General features: G+C 42.5%; 1 protein-coding gene and 1 non-coding gene across 2 annotated transcripts in view; one reads left to right on the forward strand and one right to left on the reverse strand.

Annotated features, from left to right (window-relative positions):
* Positions 1-7,940: 7,940 nt before the first annotated feature.
* Positions 7,941-7,998, reverse strand: LOC138243875 (U7 small nuclear RNA). The gene has a single exon (XR_011192493.1). It is a non-coding gene; the product is annotated as a U7 small nuclear RNA (small nuclear RNA).
* Positions 7,999-14,204: 6,206 nt separating this feature from the next.
* Positions 14,205-16,129, forward strand: part of LOC138242511 (zona pellucida sperm-binding protein 3-like) — a 4,579-nt gene continuing 2,654 nt past the window's right edge. The window contains exons 1-7 of the mRNA XM_069198043.1: positions 14,205-14,729; positions 14,831-14,940; positions 15,016-15,122; positions 15,200-15,374; positions 15,452-15,569; positions 15,768-15,868; positions 15,946-16,019. Coding sequence (XP_069054144.1) covers positions 14,205-14,729; positions 14,831-14,940; positions 15,016-15,122; positions 15,200-15,374; positions 15,452-15,569; positions 15,768-15,868; positions 15,946-16,019 — 1,210 coding nt within the window. The remainder of the gene's footprint in view (positions 14,730-14,830; positions 14,941-15,015; positions 15,123-15,199; positions 15,375-15,451; positions 15,570-15,767; positions 15,869-15,945; positions 16,020-16,129) is intronic.

Here is a 16,129-nt window from a genome sequence, read left to right on the forward strand (position 1 = left end):
GTCTCTCCCACAGTAAAAAAAAAAAAAGTCACAAAGCCCTGCCCAAGGAATAGTGTGGCCATCTTCCCCCAGTACAATGCTTTATTACTCCAGCCATTTTCAGTCCTCATTGGCAGCAATATGAGAAGCATTCTTGAAAGGGGAACCCCCACAAATACTTCCATTGATTAATGAGTCTCACTTCCCTTGAACTCCTCCACCCCATTCAAACCTATAAACCATAAAGAAACAAGGGCAGGCAGAAGGGTCTTTCACAGCTTTATTGAAATGTTGCCATTACAAGGCGAGTGGAGGCAGGAGAGTCACAAGGGCCAGGCTGGAGCCTTCATTCAGGCACCTGGGGAGGAAGAAGGAGAACAATCCAGCTGAACTGCAGGACACCCACCCCTACAGGAGCTCCTCCTGCCAGACCCTACCTGTCCACTGGCCAACATCTCCAAAGTCCTCTGTTCCCTCCACATCCTCACTGGTGCTCTCAGCATCTTCACTGGAGCTCTGAGGGTCTCCTTCCTCATCCTCAGTCCAGTAAACTCCCACATCCAGAGGACCCTCTACTGGTGCCACAGCCACCCGACTACTGGTCACCAGGCTCCTGGTACCTGTGGACAAGTAACACCCAGGAGTGAGGGATCTGCTATACCCAGAGACCCACAGTCTACTCATCTAAACAGTCCCTTTGTCCAGCACGGGATCATTCCTCAGTTGTCCAAGCATGGTTGTCTCTTGGGCAGAGATGCATCCATAAGGGATAGAGAACCAGACCCACCTTCATTCCAACTGCCAGCACACCTGGACTAACAGCAGGCACAGACCTCATGGTCACCATACAGCTCCTCTCACCTGGAGTAGAGGAGGACAGGTGAGGCCTCCACCTAGTATGTCCCAGAGCACCCTCAGCAGGCTCCTTGCAGAAGTACCTCTTAGCCTCCCTGTTGTAGGTGCAGGACTTGGTCCCTGGTGTTGCTTTAGCAGGAGCCACAGCCATGACACAGTGCATGTACAGCTCAGTCACTTCATGCTGCAAGAGGGAAGGTCTGTGTTGAAGCAAGAAAGCATGAAGTGTGAATGCGGTGACTAGGTTTTTATACTGGCAGAACCTGCTACCACACACCTGGTCACACTACCGCTCAATCAACACAATCAATTACACACAGAGACTCGGATTGTTCTCAGGGTCTAATTAGAACCTGCTTCCAGTCTGAGGCGGGACTCCGTGAAGCCGCCTGAACACTTTCCCGTGTGTATCTGACCTCAGCGGAGGAGTTCCACGCAATTTCGACAGAATTAAATCACCCACACGTGTAAAATTTGCTCAGATTAATTTATTGTTCAATTCGTTTCTAATTTCCAAGGACAGTGTGTTAAACTCGCTGTCAGACAGAGTACGGAACATGCGACACTCCGTCCACACTTTCCTTTATCGAGGGGGCTGTTCTATCAACATGTACCGCAATGAAAATAATTTAACTATTTTTCATGTGTAATTGCATGTCATATTAAAATGTGTAATACAAGCATTTCTTTGTTTTCCAGTAAAGAAATACTGATCAGCTTTTGACATGATCTGATAATAATTTGTCTGATTTTCCAGAGATTGCTTTTGCTTCGCAGCACTGAGAACCTACGGAAGCCCGTTTCCGCCAGGGAGTAAAAAAAAAACGCACTATGGTATCTCAGAATTGTGACTTAGAATCATAGAATTGCGACCTGAAAACTCAGAATTTTAACTTTATCTCTCACATTTGCGACTTCGAAATAGCCCATATTTCATTGTCTGTCCTTTTGTTATTGTAACGGATTCGGGTTCTAGGGCTTGTGCCCTTGCCGCTCCCACCCTACTTCGTGCCTCACTGTATTGGCTCGAACCCAGGTCTTGCTAGATAGAACCCGAATCGTTACAATAACAAAAGGACAGACAATGAAATATGGGCTAATGTGAGAGATAAAGTCATAATTCTGAGTTTTTAGGTAGCAATTCTGAGTTACTTAGTCGGAATTCTGTGATACATTACTATGTAGGACACGTTAATGTAGAATCATTACTATGTCTGTCTCTTGTTTGTATGTAAATGAATGTCTTTGACAGCTTAATGTTAGTTTTTAATTTAGTTTTACGATGTAGGTCATGCGTTAACATATGCACGAGCATACGAAATGTCTCCCTCCTGATTCAGCTCATGCTCCATAGGAGTGAAGCGATTCCTCCTGCTTCTTGTACAATCATATCAGAACAGAAGCCCGTGTCGCTCAGCTCTGATTCAAGACCGACTCGCATCTTCAGCCCCTTTTTTATTCGTGATCCTAATTTTCTTTAGTTACGATCAATATTGAACTTTTTCTAAATAAAACGACAATAATCAAACATGCAGGCAGACTTTTAAAAAGTATTAGGAGCTGACAGGGTGCCCCTTTGGAATAGTTGTCAGAAAATGAATTATTAAAAGATTGATACACAAATCGCTAAATAAGAAAACGTAAAAACCCTAGCTGTAAGCAATTGGCCATTCATATTCCTGAATTTTAAATCCCTGTGTTTTTCTGTATCCGAATGCCTGGTGCAGCTAATTTGAAAGCAGAGTCTACCATTTACTGTATTGCAGAAGCGTATTGTTGCCACCAAGGAAAAAAAATCCTGAGTTTACAGGAGTAAAAGAGGAAACAAATGCAAACACCGTTTAGAAAAAAACACACACGTCTCAGGCCTTAACCATGACAAGGATGGGATTTGAACCTAGACGAGCAGAGCACAATGAATTAGCAATCCAAAAAGTGACTCCTGTTTAATTTTCTTTTCGCTTGCTCGATTTGTAGTACGCTCCTAAATCTTTACAACCGATAAACAAAACGGCTTCATGTGCCACAGCATTCTGCTGCAGGTACGGTTTGCACCGTGTATTAGGCGAACCCGAATTAAATATTTCAAATATGTGAAGAATTTCATGAAACCTGAAAAAAGATCACAGCCAATGTCAGCAATTCAGAGCCTGTAGGCAGCTTCAACAGAACAAAACGATCTGAAGCGTCAATAATTTCATAGAGTGTATTGTGACACTCTAACCACGTTGTTGCTACTTCTGCTACTTCTGCTGCCGTTGCTTTAAACTCTACTCAGCGGGCAAATAAAGTTGTGCAAAGAATAGAGTACTTTGAGCCGTCCAAATTCCATTATGTGAATTTAAGCTTTTTTTTTTATTAATAACAGCATTAGTAAAACAATGCGTGCTCAGAAACCTTACTTATTAGCTTATGAAGCAATAGTGTTTCGACAATTTGCGGTCTTCAAAAAGTAAACGCTGAAGTTTTTATACTTTCTTGTGAGCAGATCACCTTTGATTTAGAAAAGGAAAACTTACTCCCCTGTTGCTTTCATTGCAATATCTGAATCGAGACCCAAGCGCTAAGAAAGCTGAAAAACGCAGAAGTCATAAACCCGATTTTAATTTAGATACACATTTTCTAACGCAGCCTTCATTACAAGACATTCTATTTCTCGAAAGCGTGTTATGTAAAAAAGAGAAAAACGAAAATATATGGATGACAATATTTAAAAGCTGAAGATTTTACTTTTGAGAAATTGTCATTTTATGTATCTAGACGCTTTTCAAGCGCTGCTTTTAGAACTTTGCTGTGCTTCCTGAATCATTTTCAGCGTTATAAACTGGGTGTGGAAGTAGCGATCACTTTGTAGAGCAGTTGATAGACTGGAGCTGTTCAGACTACTCTTCTTATTTCTCAAATGCTTCCATCATTTTTCTTTCAGGCTAGGACGCGAGTGTGTAAATGTGTTTGGTTTTCGTTTCACTGATTCTCATTGAAGATTCGTGAATTAACAACGAAAGAATCAGTTGCCTCGGAAAGCAGAAGGTTTGGTTCTCAACGATCTTGAAGACACGCCCATGTAGAGCAGCGTGTGATGTTTCGTACTATAAAAGACCAAGTGCTCAAAGTGACGTCTGCGTTTGCCGTTGAGACTTTTCATCTCCGGCGCACTTTTAGAAAGCAAAGATAGAGCAGTTGTGTTGAATCACACTATGAAAGGTGTCAGCAGAGTGGCGCAGCGGAAGCGTGCTGGGCCCATAACCCAGAGGTCGATGGATCGAAACCATCCTCTGCTATATATTTTTTATGCACGATTGATAAGCACACCATCAGTTTAATGAAGTGCATTAAAACTGATTTTTCTCTCGTGTGTATGCAAGCTTCTCACTTACGGTACTCTTTCATCTTTACCAATAGCAGATGCCCAAATGTATCTTTGGTTGTTCTGCGATCCTTGATAGTTTCCTCAAATCCTTCAAATGAACATCCATATCAAACCAATTGTGTTTATATATATTACAATATAGCATATAACATATATAGCACATTTGTATAATGCTCATTTAATAATAATTGTCAAAGATTGTCAAGTTCTCCAACAAAAGAACAAATGATCAACAAATGATGATTAATCTCTTCTTGAATATAATCTCAAAAAAGAACCATTAAGATTTACTAAGATCAAAGCTTAATCAGTGTATTAAGTTTAGCTTGCATCATAGTAATTGAGCAATAAAGTCTGTCCTAATTAAAGAGTACCCAAAGTTTGAAAGTACAACATAGAATAAGAGTACCTTTAATTGCTCTAAAAAGATTTGTGTCTCCCAGGCACCTCTTTTGTCTTTGATCTTTCTGGTTTGTGCCAGCGAAGTTGAATTCCATCATCAGTTAATTTGTCTTAAGTCTGAAAACCAAATTATGACTGAGCTTAGACATTTCTCTAGCGAGTTTTCACTCAACGTTTATTTACTCAAATATTTAGTATCAAATGTACCACTGTAATTCTTATATTTTAAAAGACAATTTAGCAGTTTTACACCTTGCAAATTCAGTGGTTAACAAAGTATCTTTAAGCTAAATTCTGTGGATATTTTAACTTGATCAAAGTAAAAATGTAATGTAAAAACATTAAAAAAATCTATAAGCAATACCTTAACAACACTGTGAACACACTTTCTTTGAAATCACTGTTGCCTACTCTCCAAAGTTGGTTTATCTGGAAATAATATTATATTATAAATAATATTAGAAGCTATTTTTACTACTGGATCTTCACTAATCAACTAATCAGACATACCCATTACACATTTTCACATTTTAACTCCACTTTTCTGCAGTATTTGCTAAGTCCTAGAATACAAAGTGGCCATATTTCAAAGTTCAAAAGTTGTAGTAATTTCTTAGAACATGAAGCTTTTTATAAAACACTTTATTTTGGCATTTAAAATTTAGCAAGATTATACATTATAAACTAAAAATAAGAATGTATGCCAGAGATGGATCCTATTAATCAGATGTAAGCTGTCATATAATGACCTATCTGTAACCTATAATACTAGTAGTGAATATTTTCTACACCACAGAGAGAATATAATATCATACCAGTAGGTTTTGATTGTCCATGTTGTCAAGGTCTCACTTGTGTGTACAGGACTCTTCCATTGTGCTCAGCCTCTTGATGTGGAATCGGGAGTTCACCAGTTCTGTACACTTTCCCACATGCCTCAGTTCATCTCTTTTCTCTATCAGGAGACCCAATCCCCGGAACTCTGAAATCATTCACATTTTGTATCAGCATTTGTAAGGAATTAGGTCAGGATTTTTTTTACACTATTGTTATATTAGCATTACTGTAGTGTTGCTAATGTGCTACATGCAATTTATAATCCTAAAAATGTAAAATTCCCACATTTGTAGTTGATTTTGTGTGATCTTCACCTTCACACTATTTTATATGCCATTTATTGCTTATTAACTTACTATTTTTAATCAAAATAATGTTAAGACCTGTATGTATTCAAATAGTATTATCATTATTTATACTTACACATCAAAAGATGATTGCTGAGAAAAACATGACAGTATTTAACCTAAATGGCAAACAACAAATATCAGCAATGCATTGTAGTATATAACCAGAAAAGATGCTGTGTTAGATATGTTTTCAATTCCAATTATATATGCATTTATTAATGTTGTCAATATTATTACGGTTGCAATTTAACCATGGTGAGAATCCCTGCCTGTCATACAGGAGAGTGGGGTTTGATTCCTGACAGGGAGCTAAGGAGCTTTTTCTATGACCTGTTTACAATTTAAACTGTAGTGTGAGACACCTTTCTTCTAAAGAAATCTATTTTTTAAAAAGGAGATGAATTAGTTATAACAACACAAAACATCAAAGTGAAGTTGCTTTTCAGCAACTCCTTGGCTACATGGGAATTTAGTTTTTTTGACAGCAGGGTCATTTGCAAAATTAAACAAGGAATTGATTCACTCCTGTGGAATACTGTATAAAATGGAAGACAGGTTTGATATGGAAACAACTACACACATTTTAGTTTTTTTTTCCAATTGTACTCCCATCAAAGTGACATAAGAAAAGTCATTGTCAGAAGTGGGATATGAAAACAAGCCACCAGGGGAGATCGATGTAATAACTTCACCAGAAATATATTGAAAACAAATGGGCTGTCACTAAGGAAATTCATAGAGAAATACAGGTCCCACCATAAAACACCATAAGGAGTGCAAAATATGTTAAGTTATTTCTGTACTTCATCAGTGTCGGTAAAAGAGGGACTCAAGGACACAAAGACTCTAGTTTGGGATTCAGGCTGAGAAAGGGAAGTGTGACTTTGGACACAAAACGAAACAAAATGCCATATCCCAGATTGAACCAGGGTCCTTTAGAGCATCAGTCTAAGGCTTTCTCAGCTGGGCTATTTCAACCTCTGTGTATGATCCAACCTCTGCTGTCTGCAGTAGCCTCCCAAAGTTCCAGCATGAGTGCACGAAGACGAGTGGTAGAGTGTTATGTCATTCAGAAGGGGAGTAATCCAGCTCAGCTCTCTGAGGTTTGGTAGATACATCTTCTTCCTGAGTAATGTAGGATCAACTTCTTCAGGCTGGAGGAAGGGCTTGCATTTCGGCAGTAGTAACTGACTGAGTAGTGACTTCTAGGACCTGGTCTTATCAGGTTGCTTTGCCACGTTTGTCAGTTCTGCTGAAAAGACCTGTCTCTAGGAAATTTAGGAAGCAGAAGAATGACTGTCTGAAAGGTGACATGATCTGCTGGCTGTTTGATGTGATGTGATGTAATGAATGACACAGGAAATTCGAATTCTTGCAATAAGACAAAACAAGATCCATAAAACTCTGGCAGGAGTGCAAAATGTGAGAAGATAAAAAGACACCTGTTTCTGCCCAATTTCAAACAGGGGATCTTGCGCATGTGTGATGAACGTGATAATCACAATATTACAGAAATGACAGCAGTATTGAACATGGCGAGACGTAAAAGATTGTTAATTCCCTTCAAATACTCACAGTGTGTTTATTCTGCTGTATTAATTTACTGTGCTCATCCGGCAGTAACAAACCTGTTATCTACACACTGTTCCCAGAGCTGGATAGGTGACTCCACATTCTACAGCTCTCTAGCAAAAGAGGAAGTCAGACTATAGAAATGGAGAAAATCTCCTCTTCAGAATGTGGAAATATATTCCTGAGAGAAGTCCTTTCTCGAAGTTCAACACTCTCTGCAAGTCACCCATTCCCACCTTGTGCAGTGTAGTGGTTATCACATTCTCTTAACACACCAAAGGGTTTCAGTTTGAAAGCGGGCGAAAACAAGTGATCACTTTTTGCACATTTGTCACTGCTGACGTTGCTTTATGGGTCTATTTTCTATACTGTGCTGATCAATTGTAAATCAAATGGCAAAAAAGACCCGTTCCCACACCTAAGGTCAAATAGTAGGAATCAAAACTGTTCGAGTGTATGGAAGCACACAGCTTTATTAAGACTTCCAAGCGCAAGATCTTTTTAATCCTAAAAGACCCTATTTATGTTGTATGAGAAACATTAATATTAATACAGAATCTTTTTTCACAAAATAAATCGGCTTCCTGACTTCAGAGAGCCTTCTAGACAAATACTAAAAGAGCAAAAATTCCATTTGGTAAATGAAATGAAAACACATACCCTACCAAACCTTGAGTACAGGCCATTCAGGGTGATAATACAAAACCATTTATAATTCAACAAATAAAAGCTGTCAACTGGTAATCACAGCTACTCATAAAAAAACTGAAGTGGCAATACACAGTAGGTGACTCTTGAGTGCAAGTTAAATCCATGCAAGAAGGGGGTTTAGTGTTACATTTCCAAATCAGATATGCAAATGAGAGATCTGGCCCAGCCAATCTCAAAGCTCCCTTGGTCTGGAATGGAGCTGCTCCCCTCTTCTAGTTATTCAAACGGGTGTTAGTTTACACATTAGCACACTTCATCTAATTCAGTTGTTTCAGAAAAAAATAAACAAATAAACTGGATTTATTTGTTGGAGCTTCACCAATCTGTTTTTCCACCAAATAAATTGGCTTTCTGACTTCAGAAAAACCTTCAATTTATTTTTTAAGAACTATTTTAATTTCACAAACAAATACAAAGAATCACAAAATAGGAAACTTTAATAAATATACCCAAAACAATATATATGAAACCATCTCTTTAGGTTATAGTGCTCTAATAATGGACAGGGCCAGGCTACCTGCTCCCTTGACTGGAACCTCAATGCCTTTGAACACCCCCGTGTTCCTCAACCTCCTGTTTTTATTCCGTCAGCACCTCTGAACTCAGTTCCATGAAGGACTATAGAATACTGGCTTAGCCAGGTGCGAATGTCCTCCATCTTTGCAAACTCTGAGAACAAAACAACATGCACAGTTGAATATGGATCTTCCCATAGGCCTGAACTATCATTCTTTTTGACTCAAACAACTCCACACATTGTTCAAAGCGAGGGGAGGTAGCAGTAACAACTTCAAACGTTTTCTCCACATTCTACAGATCTCTAGAAATAGAGGAGGTCAGGCTGCAAAAGTGGGGGAATGGAAAAAATCTCCTCTCCAGAATGTGGAAATATTTTCCTGGGTTGAGTCCTTTTCTCTGCAAGTCACTCCTCCCCACCTTGTGCAGTGTAGTGATTGTCACATTCTCTTAACACACCAAAGGGTTTCAGTTCGAAAGCAGGAGGAAACAAGCTATCTCTTATATCAAAAGTTTAGCGCTCCCGACAGTGCATAACGGGGCTCTTTTCTACACTGAGATGCTTATTTGGAAAACATAAGGGAAGAGAAAAGTTTCCCTTATTGGGAGTTTAACCCAGGCCACCTGGGTGAAAATCCAGAATCCTAACCACTAGACCATACAGGAGCACACAGCCTCACAAACAATGTGTAATTTCTGTCTTTATAGCGCACTTGTTACATAGCTAGCTGGCACTCAGAGTACTGCAAGATCTATTTACTGAGAATTAGTTGAAGTATAACGTCAGGACTATAACCCCAGCTTTCAGGGGGACTGCAACCTTAACACAGAGCCTTAGACCACTCAGAAAAGGTTTGTTGGCTTTTATAAGTAATTACATGTGTGAAATCTATGTCTCTCAGGCCTGTGAGACTACATCACAGAAGTGCAAACTTGGAGGATGGGCTTAGTAGATAGGGCAACAATTGCGACACGCGCCAAGCCTCTTATGTCCACTGCACATGCAGACTTTGAAAGGGGTCTCAGATTTTATAGGTACTCAATTCTATACGACACTGGCAAGACGGAGTAAAGGAGCAGACCCTTTAAGAGACAAAAACAACACATTGTTTCAGCCAATGTTAATTAAAAGGGCAGCACAGCATTGGAACTTCTGTCACGGATGTTATAAGGGCATGCCGTGGAATGGCCAGGAGAGCAAAATAGGCCCTATGTGTAGTGGCAAAACGGGTGTTAGCCCATTTAGGAGGTCAGATGATGTCGGGTAGAAACTTAAGCCCTCAGGCCGCGGAGGAGATGGCCTGGTGCTAGGCAGGTCTGAAGACATATGAACCCTCAATACTGAATGAAGAGGAAAGGGTGACCCAGAAATATATAGCCCCAGACAAAGACAAACCAGAAGGACAAGCAAAGCACAGGGAAACTAGGCCAGGACAGAGTGGGAGCGCCCTCTAGCTGTAGAGGGTGTGACAACTATTAGTTTTGAGTGATTGAAATCCATTTTCAATGGTCTTTTTCCTGCTCATAACATTACCAGTGAGAAAGAGGATTGTGAAACCCCAATTGCTTAAACAGCGAGTGCGTTGGTGGTTATAGTAAGAAGTTTCCATAAAATGAAGCATTATATTTTTGTAATACGTTTAGTGCCTATAAAAACTATTCCCCCCTTGGCCTTTTCACATTTTATTGTGTTACAGTATGGAACCATGATGTATTTAACTGAGAATTGTTGCCACTCATCAACACAAAGTGCTCTATAATATCAAAGTGAAAAAATTCCAGACATTTTACTAAGTCATCAAAATAAAAAACACTAACCCTAACACTCAATACCCAGTTTATAAGGTGAAAAATTATGCTTGAAGCACAGCAAAGTTCTAAAACCAGCATTTGAAAAGCACCCAGAAACATAAAATGTCCATTTCTCAAAAGTAAAATCTTTAGCTTTGAAAGATTGTTATCCATGTTTTCATTTTTTCTTTTTTTACATAACATGCTTTCGAGAAATAAACTGCCTATTACAATGAAGGCAGCATTAGCAAATGTGCATCTAGCTTTGTTAAATAAAATCAGGATGTTTACCTATCTCAAATTGATCACTCTTTGCAGGCACACTACGGAAACCCGCGATGTGAGCTGGGAGAATTGACTCTTACAAAGAGTGTTGACCTAAGAGAAAAGGACTCCTCCTCCCAGTAATACATTTCCACATGTTGAAGAGTCGATTTTCCCCATTGCTTTCCCATATTTTTCGGTGTGGTTAGTGATCACTGCCAGTTATCTGCCAAGTCACAGTGAAACTGTTACAGTGAAAAGATTAATAATATTTATTTTATTGGAATACATGTGTTATGTCTCATTCTTACAAGCAATTTTTAAGGAAACACTAGTGTAAATTATAGTGTAAATAGACAGGAGCTATCATAATGTTAAATACTAGTTGTGATAGGTGAAGCTGCATCCAAGTGCTTGGTATGAATAGGTTATCTACGGAGTCTTTGACTTATCTACTCAGATGAGGAGCTAGATCAGTCCTTTTTTTCTCAATTTGAGTCACCATCAAGATGTAACATGGTCAAAGATGAACAGGAAACTTAATTAATGAGAACACCTGTATCACCCAAAATTGAATTCATAACCCTGAGATTAAGAATTCCATGCGCTACTGACTGAGCCAATCAGGCACTGGTTAAAGTGCCAATCTAGTCCCTGCTGACGTCAATTTGAAAAGGTATACTTGCTGGCTTTTAATCCTGTTTGGACCGGAGTCTAGTGAAGCACATTGTGTTCTTCATTGATTACTTAAAGCAGAGCAAATGTCAGTGTAGCAGCGATGCTTATTAATAAGAAAGAATTAAGTGTTCTGAGCTTTCCCAAATGGTCCCATCTCTGTTCATCTCTGTGGTGCAGCCACAGAGAAACTATTCATGCAGGCTGATTTAAGGTTTCCTTTGATAAGGGACAGCCCCCAAAGGGGGATGCACTTAGTTAAGCCTGGCTATCATGATCAATGGTCATCCATTGGCGCCTATCTGTCTAGGGAGTGCCAGATGGACATCTGGACTGCATTCCTAAGTGTTGTCAGGAGTAAGTGACTCATATCTCACCTTGATCAACCAATCAGGGACTGGTAGGGCCGAGTAACCCAGGTGGGACTCTGATGCCAATGGAACTTTCAGCCAATAAATGAGCTGAAGTTCCTCCAGGTAAAAACAGGCAACACAGAGGGCCTGAGAAGATTCAGTGGAGAATTCTGTGGACTTTTCTAAAGGGAATTCAAAGGAGAATTCCAGGGCAGGACATCCCAGGAGCAGAAGGCTCCCAAGGGCAGGACATTCTCACAGAGCGCCTCCTGACCATCCTGAGACTCAGCCCGGACAACCACGGAGCGGCCAGTGTGTCGGAATGCCAGAACTTTCCTTTGTTCTAAGAGTCTAGAGCGGAGGTTGCCAGAGGGTAACCAGAGGATCCACCCGAGGTTAGCATCAGCAGCAGGCCTCGTGAACAGGTCAGAACTGTGGACAGCTGAATCACTATTCAGAACTTGCTCTTCATCAGGAATGAACCGGTCCTCTTCCTGACTTGCTGGGACCCACAGTCATCTTTTCTCCTGTGCGCAAACTTTGCTAGTTAAAGCCAACACTAACTAGCCGGTCAGTGAGCATCAGCAGCGCACCGTCGCAAGCCGCACAGCACAGCCTGGCACCGAGCCAGAGAGCGCGGATTTGACAGCAACAGCCTGAAACTGTTTCTTTGTGCCCGCAGGAGATCTGAATCCCCAGAGTTTGGATGAGTATTCTGTCACGACCACCAGCCAGCTGAGATCAACACGTAAGCGAGCCAATCAGCACCAGCAGCGGATTACTACTAACAAGCGCCGCCGCACGAGTTAACACACCTGCAATTGCTCTACCGTGCGGCACGCCGGGTTATTTATACCATTCTTACCTGATTCCCGTTGCTCGGTATTGAGTTCTCTACTTGTTGCTCAGCCTACCGTTCTTACCCCTCTTTTGCCTTCCTGGAATTCTGCCTGCACCTTTTGCCTTCGGACTTCGGATCTCGTCTCGCCCCTTGGATTGTTTGCTATCATTGCCTGTTTTGGATTTGACCCTGTAGCTCTCTTTTCGACCACGAGTCTGTCTCACGTTTTGGATTGTTCGCCACCAGTGCCTTTACCGGATCTCGACCTACCTTCGCCTTTGGACTACGACTCAGCTCCTGGATTTGCTTGGTACGTTTACTTACCTCCCTGCGACTCCTGCATCTGCATCGGATCCTTTTCACCTCTACAGAGCAGCGTTACATATTCAACTTCACTGCATTACTGCTCGAGAATTCAATTGTTATCCCAACCAGTTGATATCAATTTAATTCCTAAGAGTTATGTACTTGTTTTGAGTATCTAATGTAGAAGTTGTAACCAAGTTCACTTTATGAAACGGTCTAAATGAATGATATACTGAACGTATGTCCTCTTGATATATGTAACTCTTGGTAACTGACTGAATATATACCCTTTGTATTCTGATAACCCTCTCGATAAGATCTGTTAGGTTTATATGCATATTCCATATATTAAGAAATGTATCCTCGTGTATTAGTACCTGTGTGTGTGCGTTGTTTGAGTCATATCGCATGGTTGGATTCTAAAGCCATCAAAAGAATCAATTTTGTGATTTACTGCTACAATTAATAATTGTCCCAGTAAATGCCCAAACCCTACAGAACTGGTGCCTTCAGAGAGCACACTACAGGGGTCAGAACAGGACTGAGCAGTTTGTGTTATTTTGATCTCTACTCTTTTGGACTTTCAAAATGCATTTTGCGGGTCAGTCTTTATCCTGACCTGAAGAAATCCAACAACTGAATTTCAAATTCTCTAAGACTGAAGGAATTCAGTCACAATTCTGTGATACCATAGCGCGTTTTTTTTTTTACTCCCTGGCGGAAATGGGCTTCCATAGGTTCTCAGTCCTGCGAAGCAAAAGCAATCTCTGAAAAATCAGACAAATTATTATCAGATCATGTCAAAAGCTGATCAGTATTTCTTTACTAGGAAGCAAAGAAATGCTTGTATTACACATTTTAATATGACATGCAATTACACGTGAAAAATAGTAAAATTATTTTCATTGCGGTACATGTTGATGGAACAGCCCCCTCGATAAAAGAAAGTGTGGACGGACTTGTCGCATGTTCCGTACTCTGTCTGACAGTGAGTTTAACACACTGTCCTCGGAAAATAGAAACTAATTGAACAATAAATTCATCTGAGCCAAATCTACACGTGTGGGTGATTTAATTTTGTCGTAATTGCATGGAACCCCTTCTGCTAAGGTCAGATACACACGGGAAAGTGTTCAGGAGGCTTCACGGAGTCCCGCCTCAGACTGGAAGCAGGTTCTTATTAGACGCTGAGAACAATCCGTGTCTCTGTGTGTAATTGATTGTGTTGATTGAGCGGTAGTGTGACCAGGTGTGTGGTAGCAGGTCCTGTCAGTATAAAAACCTAGTCACTTCATTCATACTTTATGCTCTCTTGCTTCAACACAGTTTGGTGGTTTACTTATTTTACTCCTGTAGCAATTAAGCGGGACGTTAATTTGGCGATGCGCTCGTTTCTCTTTGTGCTGTGCCTGTGCGCAGGGGCCGGGCTCCCCGCACTGATCTCCGCCGAGCCGGCTGGCTGGGACTCTCGGGAATTGGCGCTCCAGGCCGACTTCCCGGCTCCTGAAGACGCAGCCCAGTTGGAGGACATGAGCCTGGCAGATGCGCCCTCCGAAGACCTGTCTGCAAGCGAGAACGACTCGCAGTCCTTGGCTCCCGACTTTCGCCGCCTTCCCGTGTCCAGAGACGCATACTCGCCCTACTTCGACAAGGAGAAGATGAAGCCCGAAGCCGGCAGCCGCCCCTTACCCGCCTACATCAAGAGTGTTCTGTTCCCTCCCCAGCGAGGGCGGCAGCCGGCCATGTGGTGCGACTCCAGCAGGATGTACATGAGGGTCAGTCGGCTCCTGTTCGGCTTCAGCTGTCGGCCATCGGAGGTGACCTCGGGCAACTGCAGCGTCAGCCGAACCACACGCCGTTACTTCTACTTCATCTACGGGCTTCACGAGTGCGGCACCGAGCGATCAGTAAGCAGGTCTTCATCTACAGGCAGTGTATCGATCTGAGCTGTAGGGTTAGTGTCGGGGTTGCCTTTCCAGGGAATATCCCTTCCTCTGTGACCCTGCAGGTTGTCCAGGGCCGCCTGGTGTACTCCAACACTCTCCGCTATGCCCCGCCCTCCTCCAGTGCACCTGTGCATCGCTTCATTCCCTTCTCGGTCAAGTGCTCCTACAACAGGTAGCCAGGGCTCTGCCGCTGCTGAGAAGCTGCTGGGAAAGTGTCCAGAAGCCCCTCATCCCCTCTGTCCTGCAGGTTCCACTACTCCTACAAGGTTGGCTATGTCCCCACGTGGGCCAGGAGAAGGACCTTCTTCAAGGACCTGAAGAACAAGCACAGCTTTGTGCTGCTCACCACCAACTGTAAGCTCCTTGAGCGAGTGGCTGCTCCTGCCTGCAGGGGGTGCTGTGTGCAGGTGTAATGGTGCCTCTCTCTCCAGCCCACTGGGTCCGGCTCTCTCCTAAGGATGAGTACTTCCTGGGTCAGCCCATGTACTTCCAGGCCACTGCCTACTTTGCCACAGCGGAGCAGAGGCTGTATATCCACTCGTGTTACGTAACGGAGAAACCAGACCAGCACTCGCAGACCCGTTTCCCTGTGATCGACAACTTGGGGTACGGCCCCTTCTGGGAGGAGAGGTGGGCAGGAGCCCTGAGAGCCTGCAGGGGTTCATCCTTGTCCTTGTCCCCAGGTGCATGGTGGACAGCAAGGCAGATGACTGCCTGTCCAGGTTTGTCCCCTCCAAGCAGAAGGATGTGCTCCGCTTCACAATTGATGCCTTCCTCTTCCAGAAGAAGCTGTCCAGTAAGGTACTGCTCTCAAAGGCTGCTCAGCCTTCTTGCTCTACTGATCCATTTTCCGCTTTCACATCCATGATCTAGATGTGAACTAGACTGTGGCAGCTGTAGTGCCTAGAGCTGCCAGCTTGCCTTCACTGATGGCAGAAGGTCCTTCTCTGTCCCTCTATTGGCCTTGATCCCTTAATGCTGTGACCTTCCCTCTTGTAGCATGAAGTGACTGAGCTGTACATGCACTGTGTCATGGCTGTGGCTCCTGCTAAAGCAACACCAGGGACCAAGTCCTGCACCTACAACAGGGAGGCGAAGAGGTACTTCTGCAAGGAGCCTGCTGAGAGTGCTCTGGGACATGCCAGCTGGAGGCCTCGCCTGTCCTCCTCTCCTCCAGGTGGGAGGAGCTGTATGGTGACCATGAGGTCTGTGCCTGCTGTGAGTCCAGGTGTGCTGGCAGTCGGAATGAAGGTGGGTCTGGTTCTCTATCCCTTGTGGATGCATCTCTGCCCAAGAGACAACCATGCTTGGACAACTGAGGAATGATCCCATGCTGGACAAAGGGACTGTTTAGATGAGTA

The sequence above is a fragment of the Lepisosteus oculatus genome, chromosome 14, assembly GCF_040954835.1.
Source record: "Lepisosteus oculatus isolate fLepOcu1 chromosome 14, fLepOcu1.hap2, whole genome shotgun sequence".
NCBI lineage: Eukaryota > Metazoa > Chordata > Actinopteri > Semionotiformes > Lepisosteidae > Lepisosteus > Lepisosteus oculatus.